Source organism: Arvicanthis niloticus, chromosome 1 (assembly GCF_011762505.2).
Source record: "Arvicanthis niloticus isolate mArvNil1 chromosome 1, mArvNil1.pat.X, whole genome shotgun sequence".
In the NCBI taxonomy this organism is placed as follows: domain Eukaryota; kingdom Metazoa; phylum Chordata; class Mammalia; order Rodentia; family Muridae; genus Arvicanthis; species Arvicanthis niloticus.
The window spans coordinates 9,745,018-9,766,537 of NC_047658.1; the positions used below are offsets into that span (position 1 = coordinate 9,745,018).

The following is a 21,520-nucleotide window of genomic DNA, read 5'->3' on the forward strand; positions in this document are numbered from 1 at the left end:
CAGGCTGGAAGACAGAAGCAAGTGAGTGTGAGAGGATGACAGGCATGTGGTGCTGCTTCTGCACACAGGCACACCAGTCAGGGTCAGAGGAGGCAAGATTGGCAGCAGAAGAAAGGAAGGGGATAATTGGTGGGCAGATACTCAGAGGGGGGTCGGTGAGACCTAATAACAACAATAAGAATAATTTGTCTGGGCTAAATAGCTCTGTCTGATCCATGTAGTAACTGGATTGCTTAAGGCCCTGCTGGGAGGGGTGGGGGCTGAGTGAGAGTGCCCTCTCTTCTGCCTCTGCAAGGTGGATGTCAGAGCAGGGTGAGCATCTGTAGAGGCTGGAAGTGCTGGGTGAGAAGGGAGAGGAGGAGGAGAGAGTGCAATGCTTCTCCAAGGTTCCTTTTCAGAAGGTACTTAGCATCATGTTGACTGGACTGTTTTTTTTTTTTTTTCTGCAGAGATTCTGGAGACTGAACCTAGAGGATCAAACCTAGGGCCTCTGTCACATGCCAGGCATGAGCTCTGCCACTGAACATACTTGCACATCTTGGAGTTTTCTTGTGCTCAAGTTGAGGCCCTTCTCTGTGGATCTGCCATGAGACTATGGAGCTGGGTTGTGGTTCCTGACATTTTCCTGGTTCCTCTGTGCCTCCTCTGCATATACAAAAACTGTTCCCCGTGCTCTGAGATCTTGGATGGGCCCCACACCTCAAGAACTTGAAGAAGAGAGGCAGTAGTTCAAGACTGGGTGTATGAATACATGGGAGGACTGGGTATCCTTTTTGAACCCTTCGCAGGAATATGAATCCCTGATTCATCCTCATGTGATTGATTCTGCTGCAGGCTTCACAGCACTGTGAAACATCTGTTGGATAAGGGTACAGCTGAGGCCCTAAGAGCTTTTACCTGCTTAGGATCACAGTGTGCAGTTGTGGTAACATGGGTTGAGCTTCCAGGCTGGTATTTTCCAGGTGAAGAGAGGTGTGTGCTTCTTTCTGGTATCAGGCCTGCTCTCAGTTTGTTGGCTTAAGTTGGCCAGGTGTTGTCAGCTCCCATAGAGCACTCTGTTCTGCTCTCAGCAGCCACTTAGATGGTCCTACAGCTCTACGACCTAGAGGAGACAGACATAAGGGGCACCTTTGAGTCTTGGTGAAGATCTGCCTCTACCCAACAGATAAACCCAGGTTCCTGTGTTGTGTGGGCTGTTGTACCTCTTTGGCAGTTTGCCTGCAGGGACCTGGGAAATAGCAAAATGATATGCAACAAGGCAGGAGGAATTGAATGCTTTCCATTTCTGAAGTTAAAATTTTCAGGGTACTTTGTGTGTGTTTGTGGAGAACAGACATTGTTGGCAAGTCTTTTCCAGTTATTTTCTTCATTTTAAAACTGTCATTGAGTGTGCATGAAGCTCCTCATTTTGCCAGACTGGCTGGTCAGCAAGCCTGAACATATCCTGTGTCTCTACTCCCCAGCAGTAGAGTATGGATATTCTGACATGTCCAGCTTTTACATGGGTTCTGGGGACTGGACTTCAGTCTTTCTGCTGTGGGACAGGTTTTTCAGGCTGTTTTCCATCTCCCCAGCCCTGTCCAGGCATTTTATATGGTATTTCACCCACGGGCTAGGAGTCGACCCTTCCTATAACCTGGCCCCACCAGTGTTGTGGACTTGTGTGCTCTCTTGATTCAGAGGAACTTACACAATAGTCAACAGCACCAGCACATGGCCTGTAGATAAGTTAGGCTGCCTCCTTGTTGGCTATGCTCCCAACCCATAAATTTTCCTCATGACTCCCACAGTCCTTGGCTTTGAAAGCTGACCCTTAGTTTTGCATTTCTTTCTCATTGACCTTAGAAGACAACTGAACTTTTGCTATAAATGGCCAGATAGTGCAAACCTAAATTGTCATTCATATAGGTGACTGAGAACATTTGAAATGTGACCATTTGAAGGGAGACATCATGGTGTCAGTAGGAAGAATTTGGCCAGGCAAGCAAACCAGTCCAACCAGCACAGGTTAGGCTCTGCATCCTTGCCTGTAACCCTGCCAGCTCTCTTTGGGGCATCAGTTTCCTTGGGTGTTGCTTCACTGCCTGGTCAGTATAAAATTCGTCCTGGTTTATGGAAAGAGGCTGTCCTCTCTGACCACTGAAGACATTCTGCAGGAGAGAGTGAGTAGAACACAGGCAGGCAAACTGTACCTCCTACCTATAGCCAGCCCTCCTTCCTGCAGGAATTTGGATGGAGCAGGGAATTCCCAGCTGCTTAAGCTTGTTTCAGTGAGAACACGGTATCACACTTAGCAACCACCTTTCATAGGCTGACCCTCTATTCTACCTCTTTGACTCCTGGCAGTACCTGCAGCTCAAGTCTGCCCCCCCCCCCCTTATGTACTTGTGAACTTCTTAAAAATTTTACTTTCTATGGAAGGTATTTGTGTGCTGAAAATGTGCTGGTGGGTTATCATTATTATTATTATTACTATTTTTCCCTCTGAGACAAGAGTTCTTTGTGTAATGCCCCGGGCTGTCCTGGAACCCACTCTGTAGACCAGGCTGGCCTCGAACTCAGATTTGCCTGCCTCTGCCTCCCTAGTGCTGGGATTAAAGCCATGTGCCACTACTGCCACTCCTGAAAATGTGTTGCTTTAAAGCAAGCACACAGTTGGGTGATATATTAATGTATTCAGAGTTGCATATCAGTCACCACTGTCTAATCCTGAATGTTTCCATTAACTGTCAGGAAGCCCACACCCCTTCATGGTCACTGCCACTTCTGTCCTCCCACTGCAGCCACTCACTAGTCTGCTTCTTGTCTGCAGGCTTGTCTACAGAGTCCATACCCATGGACTCCTACACCATGTGACCCTGGTCTTAGTGACCTTGAGTACTTCACTCTCACCTCATCTTGTACCATGTGACTGGGATTATTTGATCCTCAGTTAAGTGACCTTGGTCAGTTCATACACAGAAACCTATTCCTGGTGACACTGGGCTCTGTGATGTTTGGCAGTTCATGCATATGGAGCCATACACCATGTGACTCCTGGCTTAGTGACCTTCAGCATTTCTTGCAACTCTGTTGCCCTGGACTTAATGACCTTGGGAAATCCATGCATATGGAGTAATAGGCTTAATCCTTGTTTCTTTCTCTATCGTTTGGTGTCTGCTTTTTAGCTGCCACACACAGTATTGCATGTCTGTCCACACATGATGTTGTGCAGATGGGTGGTTTCCTTGGGTGTATGCCAAGAATGAGAGGATAGGTTACTTGATAACTGCTTACTGCTTGAGAAATGGGCTGTTTCCCAGCACAGCAGTGACATCTGACATTTCCCCAGTGTACCTGCAAGTTCTCCTTCTGAAGTACTCTTGTTTGTTTCACTTTAAAGACAAGATCTCATGTAACTTAGTAGTTTGGGATGAAGTATGTAGCTGAGGTGTGCCTGGAAATTCTAATCCTCCTGCTGAGGAGTGCCAGGCAAAGTTGCTCAACTGGAAGAGAACCTGTGGTTCAGGGAGTTCTCAAGGGGTGGACCTGGCTCAGGCTTTCCACTGGATGACCTAGAAGACCTGTGAGTTAGTTACTATTGCCTTGCGGGTCAGGCTTTGTTCAGCCCTGCTGCTTGCAGTTAGCTTGGGGTATAAATTTAGGTAGCTAGTCAGTCCAGAATGTTTGATACAGGAGGTATAGGCTTTCTGTGTCTAAAATTCTTTTTGTGGAAGGGGCTTGGGACTTTGAGGCAGAATTTCTCTGTGTAGCCCTTGGCTGTCCTGGACTCACTCTGTAGAGTAGGCTTGCCTCTACCTCAAAGAGATCACCCTGCCCTGCTTCCCAAGTGATGAGATTTAAAGCAAGCTCCACTATGCATGGCATGAAATTTCTTTCTGTTGCTCACATTCTGATGTAGAAGTGGACAGTCTTCTGACATTGCTCTCCCGGTTTTCCTTGAGCATCCTCGTTTGAAGAAGTCCTTTAACTGGGTGTTGTAGCTGTCAAGGCATATGGGCCTCTTCCAGCAAGTGTCAGGTCTGCATGGTTATGTTGAAATCCCATACACCTCTGTCCCCCACATTGTCCACAAGGAAACTGAGTCATGGAGTTGTTCTGCCTGTTTCCAGCTGAAGGGAGCTGCACAGGGGTCTGGTATGGTGGCTGTGGCCTGGGTAGTTAATGGAGGCTGAATTATATCTTGAGTCAGGGGTGTCTCAGCTCTAGACACTACTGTCTTGGTGCAGGCTCCTATTGGCTGGATGACTGCTTGCTTTGGAAAGTTCTTTGTTCTGTTCAACACCTGTAATCTCTGTCTTCCTGTTTTGTATCTTTCCAACAGACATGGAGCTTTGGGAAGAAGCATGGTCTCCAGGGCCACTGGATTCTGAGGAGCAGCAGATGGTCAGTCATGAGAACCCTGGTGAGGTAGCCTCTGTGGTCCCTCAACCAACCACACTGCTTTCCCACCAGGCCAGGGAACCATGCTTTGTGACTCTGGGGTGCCTGGACTCCTACAACTTGCCCTCCAAGAGCTCCACACTCCCATCTTAGAATGAGAGGCTGGTGTTCAGGTCCCTAAGGATCCTCTTAGTAGGACCACCCAGATCCTTGGAGCCATCTTTTGTCTCATTCTGCAGCTAGCTGTTGTTGAGCACCCCTTTGTGCCCCATATCCTGCTCTGGTTTCAATAGTACTATGTCTGCTTCATGGTTGTTCCTCACATGGGTGAGCCTCCAAACACAGGGTCTGGAAGTTGTAATGAATGAGGGAAGTACTGGGAAGGGGAATCTGAGGTCACATGATAAGATTTGGGAAGGTGGGATGGGCTAAATATGAAATTACTCACTTTTAAGTGTTGGCAACATGTGTTCAGTTTGTTTAATAAAGCATTTTTGAGTTGAAAAACTCACCTGTGGGTTACGTGGAGCCCAGGTTTGTTGGGTAAGACCCATCCTGGCCCACCAACACCCTCCTCCTCCCTCTGCCTGGTAATTTCAGGCTGATGACAAGAAAGCTCATGAGAAGACACGGTGGGCCAAGCTGTGTGTCTGACACCTGGAGCATATGGCATTGGCTTCTTCCATGTTAATAAATTGGTACTTACATCACATTGCTTCAGTGTTCCTTAGGCTTTGTTGTCATGGTCCAAGGTTGTTGTCACCTCCACCTGTACACTGCCACATACCCATCTTATGAGGTTGCAATAAAAGTTTTACAAAACCCTGACAACTAGAAGTAGATGGACTTGAGGTTCCACTTCACTCGAGCTGCCAGAGTGTGTGACCTCCTCTCAGACAGACAAACCCAGAGGCTATGCTGCATTTTACCCTACTGCCCTCTGATGTGGGCTTGTAGGAAGCACTGATGCACCGATCAGGGGTGAGAGAACACAGCCTAAGATGGGGGCCCCAGCCCAGATGAGAAACAAGCCAGGGGTTCACAAACTCCCAGTTGGGAACCTCATGGAGTCAGAAAGAAGTCCACCATCTCCACCCCCACTCCCACACCCAGCACTCCCTAGGCCTGCAAGGATGAGCCTGGGACTAGGTGTTGGGGGATGACAACTCTAGCTTAGCCTGAGTGTCCAGGAGTGCTGAGGGGCCTCCTAAAGGAGACTTAGGAAGAAAGCTTCCCCAAGGCCTCCACCACAGTTCTTGATGAGAGACACAGTCCTTGATTCTAAACTGTTTATTGATTAATCATCGTGGAGAATGGGTGTATAAAACTTCATCAGGGTGGATCAGAGATTAAATATCTTTTGCAGGAAGGAGTGTCCCATAAGAGAAGCTTATTGCCTAAACCCTCAGGGCCCATCAAGATATCTCATTAGCATGGAGAACTCTGTGTTCTGTGTCACATGACCAGCAGTCAGGTTCTTTATGTGGGGAGTTGTGGCACCTGTTCTGGGCCAAGAATCTGGTTCGGAGTAAGTGAAACACCTAATGTCCTCAGGCATGAGGTGCTGGGGTTTCTGAACCCACTGGACCTTACCAAGTTTCCTGGCATGGTCCACTGCCCCACAGATATACTGTGCAGCTGTCAGAGACTCATGTGTCTGATGATAATGGTTTGAAATTTTGTGTATAAATGTTTTGCCTGTGTGCATGTATGTATACCTTATGTTTCCCTGGTGCCTGGGGAGGTCAGAAGAGGGCATCAGAGCTCCTGGAACAGGAATTACGTATGGTTGTGAGCCACCATCAAATCAAACCTGAGTCCTCTGCAAGAGCAAAAAGTGCCATTGACCACTGACTGAGCCATCTCTGAAGACCATACTGAGGTACAAAATGTTGTCAGCTCTGTCATTTCTGAGACAATGTGACCAAGAGAATCTGACCTCCTAAGCTGACCCGGCAGTCCCCTTGCTAAATGCCCACAACACCACTTTCAAACTCCATTGCTCCTTAGAACCCTTGGCCCACTTGAGTGTCCAGGCATCAGCTAAAAAGGAACTCCATCTTTTAAGTAATTAGTTCCCCAGTCACTTAACAGCTGCTTATGTACACAGCAGGCACACCAAACAGAATAGCCAGACAAAGGAAGGCATGTGCCTGACCAAAGCTCTCCTTGCTCCTCACCAGCCTTCTCCAGTTCTTAGACATCTTTTCCCTAGATTGTCACTTAACACAGCATGCTCCTTTTGCCCCTGGAGGTCCCTGTGTCCTGAGCTCCCAGACTTCTTGTTGTATTCAACATTCAGATTCCATGTCTTGACAGCAAATACTGTTCAAAGATGCATGCAGTACACTGGCAATTTCTAAGCTTTAAAATGTTTTCAGTTATATTTTGACTGTGTGTACATAGGAGGGAGTAGGGCAAGCATGCCACCATGTACATGGAAGCCAGAACGAATCTTGAAGGCCTTGGTCTTCTTCCACCATGTGTGTATTGTGACGGAGTTCAGATTGTCAGACTCGGGGCAGGCACATTTAACTGCTCAGCTGTCTCCCAGGTTCCTGTGACGCTGTAGCACACAGGCATCACTGTATTATGTTTGTACCTACTTCCTCCACCACACTGGGACTGGTCTCTTTCCCCCTCTTAGATAGTCTTCCTGCTTTCTTCTTCCCCCTCTGCTGTCTGGTCCTATCCAGTCTCCTTCCTACTTTTCTCTCCCACATGGGCATTTAAGTGTGTGTGTGTGTGTGTGTGTGTGTGTGTGTGTGTGTGTGTGTGTGTACTAATGCCTGAAGATGTAGATTCTTGTATTTAGTTCACTTAGTAGTTTGAGACAAGGTCTCACAGAAACTGAAGCTCCATGTATCAGTCAGGTTGCCTTGTCAGGAAGCTCCCAGAATCCGTTTGTCTCTACCCACCAGGCAGCACTGGAGATTCAGGCCTGCACTGCCATGGCTTTTACATGGGTGTTGGGGATTTGTACTTGGAACCTTTTGCTTTCACAGCAAGTGAGCTCCATCCCCCCAACCCATACATTATCATTTCAGTTTTTTTTCTTAAGATTCCATTCTTTACCTCTGAATAAAATTGCACTCTATGTATGTAAGATGCTTTCTTTATCCATTCTTTTGAGGAAGGGCTTCTAGGCTGGTCTCCTTTCTTGGCAGTTGTGATCCACAGTGCAGCAGTGCACACAGTCTCAGCCTTAAGCATGGGGAGCTTCTTGGCTGGGCTTGTGACAGTACATCTGAAATTGGGGGTTCAAGTGGAAACATGAAGGTCCTAGGGCTTCGCTGGGAGAATCCCCGGCTACTCTAAGAGTGGAACTGCTGCAGATGTGTTGAGTCAGCGACCATTGATGTTCGGCAGATCTAGTTGGTCACTGCAAATCTTGGCTTTATGGTTCCACCACCATGTACCTAGCATCTGGAATCTAGATATATTTGATCCTAGGAAGGAAGTTTAGCCAGGGCACAAAAGCCCCACAAGGACTTTGGTTTGGATTCAAGAATTTACAGATACCAAAGAGGATTTGAAGACAGTTGACTGGACTTAGAGGGAGAGAGAGATTGATAAGGGTCAGGGAATTCAGAAGAAGGGAGACAGAAAGCCATGTTTTCAATAAAGTTTTTTTTTTTTTCAATAGAGCTTGGGAGACAAGAGGAAAGAGTAGGGCCCAGGGCCTAGCGGAGTCTAGCCCTGGAGCATTAACACAGGTAAGAAGCCATTTGCCTGCTCAGAACGCAAGCCCTTTAGCTAGATCTCCAACCTTATGCAGCACCAGCGCATCCACACAGGCGAGAATCCTTGTACTTGTCCCTACTGCGGCCACAGCTTCACACAGAATAGGGGTGCTGACTCTTCATTAACTTCTTCAAGCTGAATACGGGCATTGAGATATTAGAAGAAGGGCAGGGGGAAGAGGAAATTGATAAACTTCTGATGTTTTGTCTTCACTTCATCCAGCTGGAATTCCAGGACATCAGAAGTTCAAGCAGGTCTGCTCAGCTTGTTTGATGAGTAGATATACCAAGGCTGTGTATTCTGCAAGATACAATTCTCAAAAAATTTTACTATCAAGATAATTTTTTGTTTGAATACTGGAATCTAGTCTTCTGACAGCCTGCCTCTGTCATGTCTAATCCATATAATTCTGGGCATTTCTATGAGGGTGTGTTCCCACCATCCTCCCATTCCCACCTCCCTGCTCTCAAATACCCCAACACTAGGGAATCCAAAGTTTCAGGCACCAAGGCCCTCCACTTCCACTGATGCCTGACAAGGCCACTCTCAACTACCTATACAGGTGGAGTCATGAGACCCTCCCTTTGTGTTCTCAGGCTGGAGATTTTAGAATGGCTACTCCAGCTTGTTTCTTAGGACCATTTGCTTGAAAAAATTGTTTTCCAGCCTTTTATTCTAATGTAGTGTCTGTCTCTTTCACTGATTTGGGTTTCCTGTATGCAGCAAAATGCTGGGTTCTGTTTATGTATCCAATTCATTAGCCTATGTCTTTTAATTGGGGAATTAAGCTGGACCAAACCTCTGCCTGGTCTGCTATTGTGTGGACCCCAGATCCCGCCCAAGACATTCGGGAGGGTTCATGGATCCCACAGCCAGCATTAGGTAGGAAAACCCACATACTGCCCTAAGCCCATAACTAGATGCTGTGAGGGCTCAGGTTCCAGCAGATACCCCCCCTCCCCGCCCCTAGGGACTAGCACTCCCCTTCTGCCCCTCTCCCGGATCTGAGGCCTGGACCAGAACTCTGCCTGGTCTGCTTTTCTGTAGACCCTGGATTCCACCTGAGAAATACTGGAAGGTAAACTCAACCCCGAGCCACAGAGGAACAACTGAACTCAGAGCGTCAGACAACATATCCGGATATATCCTAGAGGAGACATTGTACCCAGAACAGCAGACACCTAGCTGGACTGCTACCTTAGAGGCACCATACCCTGAGGCATCCTAGAGGTACTACTGTAATCTGTGCAGCTGGAAAAGATCACAGAGACATCTGGACCCCTAGGAGATCAGACACAAGCTAGATAACTGAAAAGGCGGGCTTCAGTCAGAGCCAGCAAGTACAGGCAGCACTAGAGTTAACCAGATGGCAAAAGGCAAGCACAAGAACATAAGCAACAGAATCCAAAGTTACATGGCATCATCAGAACCCAGTTCCCCCATCATAGCAAGACCTGAATACCCATCACACCAGAAAAGCAGGATTCAGAATTAAAATCACTTCTCATGATGATGATAGACGACTTTAAGAAAGACATAAACAACACTCTCAAAGAACTTAAGGAGAACACTGGTAGACAGATAGAAACCCTTAAAGAGGAAACACAAAAATCCCTTAAGGAATTGCAAGAAAATGCAACCAAACGGGAGAAGGAATTAAACAAAAACACGCAGGATCTAAAAATGGAAGTAGAAACAATAAAGAAATCACAAAGGGAGACTAGCCTGGAGATAGAAAACCTAAAAAAAATGATCAGGAGTCATAGACACAAGTATCACCAACAGAATTCAAGAGATGGAAGAGAGAATCTCATGTGCAGATGATACCATGGAAAATATTGACACAACTGTCAAAGAAAATGCAAAATACAAAAAGCTACTAACCCAAAATATACAAGAAATCCAAGACACAATGAGAAGGCCAAATCTAAGGATAATAGGTATAGATGAGGGGGAAGACACTCAACTTAAAGGACCAGTAAATATCCTCAACAAAATTATAGAAGAAAACTTCCTTAACCTAGAGAAAGAGATGTCCATAAATATACAAGAAGCCTACAGAACGCCAAACAGATTAGACCAGAAAAAAAATACTTCCTGCCACATAATAGTCAAAACATCAAATCTACAAAACAAAGAAAAATACTAAAAGCAGTAAGGGAAAAAGGCAAAGTAACCTATAAAGGCAGACCTATAAGAATTACACCAGACTTCTCAACAGAGACCATAATGAATTTGTAAATTTCTCTTTCTATCACTATGAATAATTGATTTGGAATTTTAATGGGTATTGCTTTGAATCTGTAGATTGTTTTTGGCAGGACGGCCATTTTTACTAAGTTAATCCTGCCAATCCAGGAGCATGGGAGATCTTTCCATCTTCTGAGATCTTCTTTGATTTCTTTCTTCAGAAACTTGAAGTTCCTGTCACACAGATCTTTCATTTGCTGGGTTAGATTCACTTCAAGATATTTTATTTTATCTGTTGCTATTGTGAATTGTGTCATTTCTTTAATTTCTTTCTCTGCCTGTTTATCCTTTGGGTAAAGGAAGGCTACTGATTTGTTTGAGTTGATTTTATATCCAGCCACTTTGGTAAAGTTGTTTATCAGGTTTAGGAGTTCTCTGGTGGATGTTTTAGGGTCACTTAAGTATACTATCATATCATCTGCAAATAGTGAAATTTTGACTTCTTTCCTTCCTATTTGTATCCCTTTGACTTCCTTTTGTTGTCTAATTGCTCTATCTAGGATTTCCAGTATTTTATTAAATAGGTAAGGTGAGAGTGGGCAGCCTTGTCTAGTCCCTGATCTTAGTGGGATTGCTTCAAGTTTCTCTCCATTTAGTTTGATGTTGGCTACTGGCTTGCTGTATATTGCTTTTACTATGTTTAGGTATGGGCCTTGAATTCCTGATATTTCCAAGACTTTTAACATGAAGGGATGTTGAATATTGTCAAATGCTTTCTCAGCTTCTAGTGAGATGACCATGTGGTTTTTTTCTTTGAGTTTATTTATGTAGTGGATTACATTGATGGATTTCCGAATATTGAACCATCCCTGCATTCCTGGAATAAAGCCTACTTGATCTTGATGGATAATTGTTTTGATGTCTTGTTGGATTCGGTTTGCGAGAATTTTATGGTTTTGTGGGAATACAGAGGATTAGCTAGGATTTATTGCATAGCCATAACCTATTGGTAGAAATCTGTACAATTATTATCACGATGAAGATATAATTTCTTAAATGGCACCAATTTACTTTGAGTACAAATTTTAAGGTTTTCATTGGTATGAGCTTCTTATTGATATAAAAGTGAGATGAGTATTGTTACTCTCATAGGCATTGTACCAGTATAACACATTTAGAAATACAAGGCTTAGACTCAGTCCTTCTTTAGCTTTTTTTAACAGATTTGAGATGGTTAGCCTGTTAGTGAAGGGACTATAGCAAATTCATGGCTTGGAGTTTATTGTTAGGGTGTTTTCTATATTTCATTTAGCTGAGTGGAGTTAACAGACAACAGTCCAGATTACCTTACATGGATAGTTGGTTTTCAAAACATCAGAAGTCCACAGAATTGACATGACAAACATTTCTGTATTAATGTTCATTTTGATTAGAACCTGTCTGCTCCTGACAGCTTCCTGTATTGAATTCTAAGAAGAAATTGAGCATCTTTGGAGTTACTCCAGTTGTGGGGAGACAGCCACTAGACAAGAATTGCCTCTTTCCATCTGCAGACAAATTACTGTCCAGAAAAGGACACACTTGCAGAATAGTCAACTGATTTTATCTGCCTAGACAGAGTAATCAGCCCTTAATAATTCTGCAGCACTAAGGTCTGTTAGATGATCCTGGGCCAGAAGTTGGAAGAACAGATGCTCCAATGTCTTGTAGTAGAGGGAGTGTCCAGGTGATCAGATGTCCCCATAAATTGGCTAAGGTTTAGAACCTATGCTTTGTGCTTTTTACAATTATAGTTATCTCAGTCATTCTGGATTTCTGACAGGGTTGAAAACTTATGTTCTCATAGCCAATCCTGGCTATTTACCTTGAGAGAAATGATTTGAGTGGATGGTTTTCAGCTGACATTCATTCTAATGTCAAGGAAAAAGCCAGGCTCAGAACTAAGTGTTTTAGTTAGGATAGATGGCAAAGGTTCTGGTTAGTCAACAAAATGATGGACTGGGTATTAGGACTATCCTGTACCTGACTGGTACAAATAGGCATAATTATGCTTTAAATGTATTTTGAGAGAAAGGTTTTATTTTAACAGGAAGGGTGCTATGTAGGAGGAGCTAAGGTGGGAGGAGTACTGAGAGGAAGAGAAGGAGTAAGGAGAGGAGGAGAAGGAGGAGAAGCTAGGTGACGAGAGAGAGAAAGAGGGGAAAGACAGGGAAGCAGATGTTCACGTATCTCCACCAGTCAAAGATATATCTAGGTTGTGTGGTGGGTTACACCTCTGATTGAGCATTACCAAACTTATAAAGCCTTTGATTAACATTTTTAAAAAAGTGTATAAATGCAAAAAGGAAAAGGGGGCATGGGATAGGGGCTTTCTAAGTGGGAGGGGGGAATGGGGAAAGGTGATGGCATCTGAAGTGTAAATAAAATAGTCAATAAAAATGAAAAAAGAAAAGTATTTAATAAAATATTTAATAAAATATTTAATAAACTATTTAATAAAAAAAGAAACCAGGTGGATTGGAATGATGTCCAGCAGCCAGGTTGTCATTATTGTCATTTCTTCTTTTTCTGGCCATTAAGATTTCTATATATGTGTGTATGTGTATGCAGGTGCAGTGCCTGCAGAGGCCAGAGGAGGGTGCTGGTGCCCTTGAAGCTGAAGTTACATGTGGTTCTGAGCCAGCTAATATGGGCGCCTTGAACCAAATCCAGTTGCAAGTGCTGTTAATTGAGAGTCATCTTTCCAGTTTTGCCTCTGGCCTCTAAAGGGAGAATTGTACTACTTGTTTTCAGTGACTTTCATGAGCTAGAGCTGTGGCAGGTGCCAGCACACAGCTCTGAGCAGTGACCATGAATCAGATTTTCTGTTTTGCCCATTAATCATAATTCATCCATGAATGAGTGACTTAGCCTGAAACTGCCTCCTTGCTTACCAGTGAGACTAAAGATGGTGGCCACCCCATAGATATGTTTCGAGAAGGAAAGGAGGCAGGCACTGATGAGAGCTGGTAAATCTCATTTCAATTTAAATAGTGGTTTCTACAATTGCTACCTCTTCACTCTCCTCTCTATACACAGGAAAAGTGGATGAGTAACAACTGCCCCACCTGTCCATGTAGAAGTATGTCTATAAAACAACAATCTTAGACTTGTCTCTTCTGTTATCTCCTTTGTCTCCCCAGGTCAGACTTATCTGGCATTCAGATGATCCTATTAGGACCCTCCTCCTCTTTTTGACATGTGTAGTGTGTGGATGTATGTATATTTGTGTGTCTGTGACTGCACATGAATGTGCAGGTGAAATGTCTCTACATGGGTGCTTGAGGCTGAAGGTTCACAGTGGGTATCTTCCTTGATCAATGTCTGTCTTTTTATTGAGGCAGGGTCTCTAATTGAACTCAAAGCTCATCACTTTGTCCAGTCTGACAAGCCAGATTGCTCTGGAGATCCTGTCTGCCTCTATAGTGATGGATGCAACCCACCAAGCCCATCCAGCATTTACAGGGGCTCTGGTGATCTGAACTCTGGTCCTCATGCTTGTAGAATGTGTTCTTCACCACAGAAGAACATCCACAGAACTTTTTCCTGGTGTGTGTTTATGTGTGTGTGTGTGTGGGGGGATTCAGAGAAAGGGTGAGAGAAAGATGGTGAGACAGAGAGACATGCAGACACAGAGACAGACACAGAGATAGATAGAGACAGATAGAGACAGAGAGACACAGAGACAGAGGCAGACACAGAGATAGAGAGACACAGGACAGAGAGACACAGAGACACAGACAGAGAGACAGAGTCACACATGGAGACAGAGAGAGAGACAGGCAGAGAGACCGACAGAGAGAGTGACAGACAGAGACAGGCAGACAGACAGAGAAAGAGATAGACAGACAGAGACAGAGACAGACAGGGAGAGACAGAGGCAGACACAGAGAGACAAGGAGGACAGACAGGTAGAAGACAAGATCTCATTGTATTCCCCAGGCTGATTTTAGACTTAATAGGATCCTTTTGTTTTAGCCCCTTGGGTGCTTGTCATATTCAACTATACCCTATTGGGTATTATAACTATATACCTGTGCCACCAATGTATACCTGTGCCACCAAATGGTCCGCTTTGGGCTTGGCCAACCAAGAAGGAAGTCATAGGTCACTGAATGAGTGGGTACCTGTAACTGTGGGGTCAAGTGTGGATTAACCTACTTGGGTCATATAGGTGTCACACACTAAAAGAGCTTTGTTAGGACCAAGATCTTTGGCTGACACACACTAGACTCCCTTTCAACAGAAGGGCTGCCATGATTGAATGAATGGGGTTTCTCGTATGCCCCAATATCAGGACATTCACCAGTCCCACCCATCTCTGGGGCATCTCACATGCACCAGAGTCATGGAGTGAGAAGGGAGACTCACATCAGATTCTTCAGTGAACACTTTGAGCTGTTCAAGGCATCCCTGAGGGATATCATACTCTTTACTCCCACCTTATATCTGGCCAGGCTGAGACACTTTAGGCTGGTGGTTGGAAGAAGGAGTGTGGAGATGATCTCATAACCAGCAAGGGTTAACTCACAGGAATCCAACCTAGAGAGGGGCAGCACAACATTATTTTCTTGTCCCTCTTGGGTAACCCTCTCTCCACTTAGCTGCTTAGGAACTGAGGTGACTGCTCAGTTTCTCTTCTTTCTCTCTTTCTCACAGTAGCCTGTCAACACTGTCACCCAGCACACCACACCCCCATAGATGCAATATGCCATCTATATTTGCTAAATGGAAACAAAAACCACGAGGCTTGCGTGTTCTCAATGGATAAAGTTGCTCACCACCTATACCAAAAACCTGAGTATGATACCAGGACCCATACAGTACAAGAAAAGAACGCATTGCTCCTGAGTTGTTCTCTGACCATACACATGCTACATGTGCACACAAAATTAAATCTAATTAAAAAACCCCAAAAAGTGTCAACTCCTTAGCATGCCTTGATGGAAAACTCTTCACAAGATGGCCTGTGTCAGTTCTCATTGAGAAAGTTCACCATAGTTATATAACCATTACAAAACAAACAAACAAACAAACAAAAACAACAACAAAAAAAAAAACGCCTGAAGTTACCTGTGACCTCCTTTTTGAGACTAGGCCTTGTCTTAGCCCAGGTTAGCCTCCAAATTGCTAAAAAGCTGAGGCTGATTCAGTCCTCTTGCCTCTGCCTCTGGAGCACTGGGATTACAGGTTTGAGCACTGTGCTTGGGCTTGTGCACCTGTGGGGACTGAACCCTGCACGTCTTGTATGATCTATGAGCCCTTTACCAGCTCAGCTGTTCTACCTTCTTTCACCTTACCACCCCACCATCTTTTCTCAAGACAGGATCTTGCCAGACAAAAGCAGGTTGGGTTCAAATTGCCTTTCCTATGACTCAGCTACCACAGTGTTAGCTTATAGGTATATACTTGTTTTTAAACATTCACATTTTTTTCTTCAAGACAGGGATCCTCTGTGTAGCCCTGGCTGTCCTGGAACTCTGTAGACCAGGCTGGCCCTGTATTCAGAAATCTGCCTGTCTCTGCCTCCCAAGTGCTGGGATTAAAGGCGCGCGCCACCACTGCACAGCACCATTTTTTATTTCTTAATGTGTGTGTGGGCACACACATGTGCCATAATGGGCATGTGGTCAAAGGACAACTTTTGAAAATTCCCAATTCTCCCTCTACCATATGGAGCCTGGGAATTAAATTCAGGTCGTCAGGCTTGGTGGCAAACTTTTTTATCTCCAAGGCCACCACACTGGTCTTGTTTGTAATGTTTACAAAACACTAGATACTTATAAACATGGATGCAATATTTATATTTTAAAATCTTCTGTTTGAAATGCTCAGTTTTCTGGCATGTAGCCCATTCCTTAGTCCTGTCTCCCATTCCTACTATAGCATTGCCAATCACTACTGCACCCACCTCCAGAACTTCTCCATCTCTATCCAACCCCCTAGAATGGTGGTTCTCACCCTTCCTAATGCTTTGACCTTTTAATTCAGTTCCTCATATTGTGGTGATCTGAAACCATAACGTTATTCTGTTGCCACTTCATAACTGTAAATTTTCTACTGTTATCAATGAATCATAATGTAAGTATCCAATCTGCAGGTTATCTGATATGCAATCCCTAGAGGGCTTACCACACACAAGTTGCTGTAGTTTTGCCAACTTGCTGGAAATTATTCCAAATTTTAAAGTAAAGTAATCACACATTCACCTCAGAGTCTCCAGGGAGCACCTTGGATGTCTCAGCGTATCACAGGCTAACTTCATGTCATCATCCGTCATGGGAGTACTCCCTAGATTGAGGGACTTTAAATTCGGATTGCTAACAAGCTTCCAGAGATATTGCAGGCCAGACACTATTTCTGCACTCTTACACCTGCAGAAGTGGAGGTGGGGTGGGAGAGAGAGAGAGAGAGAGAGAGAGAGAGAGAGAGAGAGAGAGAGAGAGAGGAGTCATATTAAATTGTTCATTTAATAATTAATCAAATTTAATCAATAACACACTTTGGTTTTACCTACCTAGCTAGCACTCAAAGCCGTATCTCTTTGCACATTGCTCGTTTCTGATCCTATGCTGTGTGAAAGTCTTCTGTCACTAAAGTGATGGGACTGGAGCCCTTTGCAAACACTTCTGTCAGTTAAGTTTTACTTTTCTGTGATGGGCTCTAATTTATCCTAAGCTGGTCTCAAACTCACTATGTAGCTGAGGGTGAAGCTGAGCAGCTTTTTAACACTCTTAAAGGTTTTTGTGTGCATGAGCATTCAGGTGCACATGGGGGCCAGCAGAGGGCACTAGCTCATGAGAGCTGGAGTTACAGGCTAGGAACCCAGCTCTGGTCTTCTGCAAGAAGCTAAAGACCTTGGACTTTAGGTTCACCTGCCACCACTTCCCAAGTGATAAAGCTAGACTCTGGGGAGGAGGACCCTCAGTTGAGAAAATGCCTTAATCATATTGTTTTCTAGGAAATGTCAGTTGGACATTGTTGGGAAAGTAATGATTGATGTGTGAGGAACCAGAGCACAGTGAGCAGTGCCACACCTGGGCAGGTAGTCCTGGATCTATAAGAAAACAGACTGGGCATGCAATGGGGAGCAAGCCAGTTAAGAAGCATTCCTCCATGACTTCTGCTTCAGTTTGTGCCCTGACTTATCTCAATGAGTCTGGTATGACCCGAGAGTTATGAACGAAAACTCCTCCCCATGTAGCTTTTAGTTATTGTCTCAGTTGGGATTCCTATTGGTGTGAGAAAACACCATCACTACAGCTTGCAGCCTATCATCTCAGGATGTCAGGGCAGGAACTCAGTGCATACATTAGCAACTGAGAACTTGACCAGCACCAAGCTGGATGTCATGTGGGATTTCCCCTGACTTGAGAGGCCAAGTTAAAGAGTGGGCTTTTTCTCTAAAGTAGAGCTGGGATTCATCCTCCCTCCCCAAGATACCTGGCATCTGTAGCAGGCTCAGATTTGTATCAGTGTTACAGCATGAGGCTGCCTCTAAAAGGCAGTGTTTCTTACAAGAGGTCAGATTCACAGCTTGAGGCAAACAGGCCATGCCACCTTCCTGCAGCTCTCACTGAGACAGAGTTAAGTGATCTGTGCTGGGACTTGACAGCTCTCAACTGGGTCCTTCATGCTCCTTGTCACATATGCTATGATGAAATAAATCATGTGATGGGAAACTTCTTACAACTCCTAAAAGCCAGACTTTTCCTTTGTTCTTGGGATTTGGTCCAGAGACACTTCTCAGAGGGATTTGCTGAGATGTGTTAATGAAAGACACATTCTGAAGGGACTCCTTTGCACTCAACCCCAACCTCCCCCTTGTGATGACTTGAGCATACTCTCTCATTAATATGTATGTGTGTACACCTGCATGACTGTAAATGTTGTTTGGCTGTTTTGTTTGACTGCTTGATGGAGATAACCTGATTGTAGATATTGGGATTTCCAAGAGGAACCAAATGACCCTATTCAGCAGAAAGTTGTCTCAAGAGGTCTATACTCCTTTTGTTCTCTTTTTTCTTGAGTACTTCATATTAGGTGGTTGGGACAGATTGGGGTTTAGTAAGTTTTGGAAGGTTGGTGGATAATAGAACCCAATAAAGTACCCCTGAAGTATAATTATAGGTAAGGGAAAACACAGATCAACCTGGAGAGATCAGTGAAAGAGAAGTTTCTTAATCACTTAACTGATTAAACTACACTTAGAAACTATACCTTGTTTCTTTACTGTGCGTGGGCATGTTCAATCACAGATCTGAGGAAGCCAGAATACAGTAAGTAGGAGTTTGTTCTCTCCACTATGAAGGCCCTGAGGCTTGAACTCTGGTAATCAGTTCTAAGTGGCAAGTGTTTTACCTGTTTTGCTTCCTCTTATGGCCTTTGTTATGATCAAGACATGGTGCTATAATTTTGTCAGTTTCAATGTTGGTGGAAGTCTGTCAAAAGGGACATGAGGCCTCAATATTAATTTTGTAATTCAGTGTGAATCTAATCCTCAATGTAGAATATACAGACTGCTGTTTCCTAATTTATTATTTCAAGCTCTTTCACTTTAACTGTCATTAGTAACTTTCCCATCAAATTGGAAGTGAAGTGTTAAATGGGTTGGATAAATTTCTCAGTTTGGGGCTGGAGAGAGAAGGCTCAGCAGGTTAGTTCCCTGGCCAATTTGGCACTGGTGCAGAGCTTGGTCCTTAGAAACTATATTTATAAGATTTTCTCTGTTTGTAACTCCATCTCTAGGGGTATGGCACTCATTCTTCTTAAGGGCAGGGAACCCACATAAATACATGCACATCCAACACACATAAACAAAATAAATGCTAAAATATTTCTTTGATCACAGGAGTAAGTACCACAAGTCATATTTTCAGGGTCATCACACTGACAGCTATAACCACTCCAGATATTTATCTTGTCTCTCTGCTCACAGATATTTATCTTGTGTCTCTGGTCAGTTTCAAGCAGCTGCAAAGGTTACATGCTTGATTTTGGTCTTCTGAAAAAATAATTTTGTGACTGAGGAAGCAACTGACAGACAGGATGACAGCTTTTCATTCTCATTGTTCTGATACCTGTTGTCTCCTGTCTGATTTGCAGGTGTTACTGATGATTGGAAACACATTTGCACTATGGCCCAGAGGGAAGAGTTTGCCATGATCTTTCAGGAGAAGGTGTACAGTCTGGATCTTGGTATCCTTCTTGGTCCTGGATGTTAAACCTCTTAATGTTCCTGAGCAGTAGCTGCTTTTGTCTCCTTTACTCTTTCCTCTTGATGTGTTGAGCAGTAGTGAGTACCATGACTTGTTCATACAAAAGATGTTTAACATATATTTATGGAAAAAATATTTTAATGGAACTAATGATGATATATTCTGTGTTAAACATTTTTAGTGGCTCTGGCTTTCAAGAGCTGAGAAGCACAGAACAAGGATCCTTAGGATCTCTGAAGATCAACAGTAAGGGAGAAATTGTGGGGAAGCCTGCAATCAAAACTTCAGCTACATGCCTCACAAAGAGAGGAGAATCCATTAAAAAGCTGTGAAAGGTGATACAAATAAAATTTAGAAGATAAAAGCCAACAAAAGTGGCCACCAGCATCAGGATAGTATGGGTTGCTCTGGTCTCAGCATGGCCTCTGCGGACTTGATTGGGAGTGAGGATGTGCTGCATTCGCTGGCGATGTCTGTGGAGGAGAAGCACCATGGAGACACTGGTCCAGATCATGATGCTCATGAATATGGCATCATGGGCAAACTGCAAAAAGACAATGCCTACACTGAATCCAGAAGTGGAACAGAACAACTTGTTTTTAGAGTCAGAGTTATTATCTGTAATCTGTGGCCCAGTGACCTTAATTGGAATGTAGATGTTACTTAAGACACTGAAGAACCAACAGCTATAACAAGAATAACTTGCCAAATTTGGGACAAATCCTCTGAGTAGAAGTTTACCTCTATTAAGAGGAACAACAGTGACAAACTGATTTATACTCAGGACAGAGGTGGAACACAAGTTTGTGCTTCTTACAACCAGACGAGTGAAGAATTCCAATTTACATTTGAGGTCAGTTGGACGATATCTTTGAGCAAAAGTCATAATTTTGTTTGGAAATATAGTGAGGAAGAGAATCAGGGCATTGGCCACAGCCGTGTGGCTTAAAATCACCTGTGTGGGCCTCTGTTGAGAACCAGTGAAGACTGGAGATACATTATGGAGAAACAGAAAGACATTGGCTACAGTCCCAACTCCAAACTGGCAAAGCAAGAGGATCTGAAGAGTCACTTCCTCAGTGGTTTTCAGGGAGTTATCATGAGCAGATATGGAGAGGGCTTTACTTGACTCTGCAGTCATGATTAGGTCCTCGGGTTTGTTGTCCTCGGGTTCTGTTCTATTGTCCATATTTACCACTAGATTTGGGATGATTTTGTCTCTTGATAAGTGAGACACTATTTTATCATAATACAGGAACTTTGCCCGGAGTACAATGCATGCACAGTAACTCAGAATAAAATTTTATACTTATTGAATTACTTTTCTTTTGAGATAAACTGCACTGCAACTACATCTTTATGGTTACATAGTTCAATAACCTATACAATAACACATATTTTTTAACAGACCATGGGCCTTTACATCTGGATAAAGACAGGAAAGAGATCAGTATGAGTATGTGATTCCATCATCAGAAGTCAATACAGTAGGAGGGAGGGGAGGCTGCCAATGGGATGTAACTTACTCAATAAAATCACTTAATCTATAGTAAATTAAAGAGTCCATCATCAGATTTTATCATTTGTATTCAATATTATTAGGAGTGAGAGGAATCTAAAAATGGAATGTACCTTAATTGATTAAATAACATATTCAATAAAAGAAAAGAAAAATGAACCATAAAATAATTAATAAAAATTTTTATATTAAATTAAAATGTGCTGGGCAGTGGTGGCGCAAACCTTTAATCCCAGCACTTGGGAGGCAGAGACAGGCAGATTTCTGAGTTCTAGGACAGCCTGGTTTACATAGTGAGCTCCAGAACAGCCAGGGCTATACAGAGAAACCCTGTCTACAAAAACAAAGAGAAAATAAAGTAAAATGTTTAAAATAATGTGTATTTTAATAACATGTATGACTACATATGTTAATCAATAAGGTTTTG

General features: G+C 43.7%; 1 protein-coding gene and 1 pseudogene across 1 annotated transcript; both read right to left on the reverse strand.

Moving 5' to 3' along the window:
- The window catches only part of LOC117719746 (vomeronasal type-1 receptor 4-like), a 51,114-nt pseudogene extending 34,478 nt beyond the window's left edge, over window positions 1-16,636 (reverse strand).
- Window positions 16,637-19,767: 3,131 nt separating this feature from the next.
- LOC117719819 (vomeronasal type-1 receptor 4-like) lies at window positions 19,768-20,763 on the reverse strand. The gene has a single exon (XM_034518163.1). The coding sequence runs from the start codon at window positions 20,761-20,763 to the stop codon at window positions 19,768-19,770; it is 996 nt and encodes a 331-aa protein (XP_034374054.1).
- Between the last annotated feature and the right edge of the window lie 757 nt (window positions 20,764-21,520).

Coding starts and splice junctions, on each gene's coding strand:
- LOC117719819 (XM_034518163.1), bottom strand. CDS start 20,763: ATGGACAATAGAACAGAACCCGAGGACAACAAACCCGAGGACCTAATC.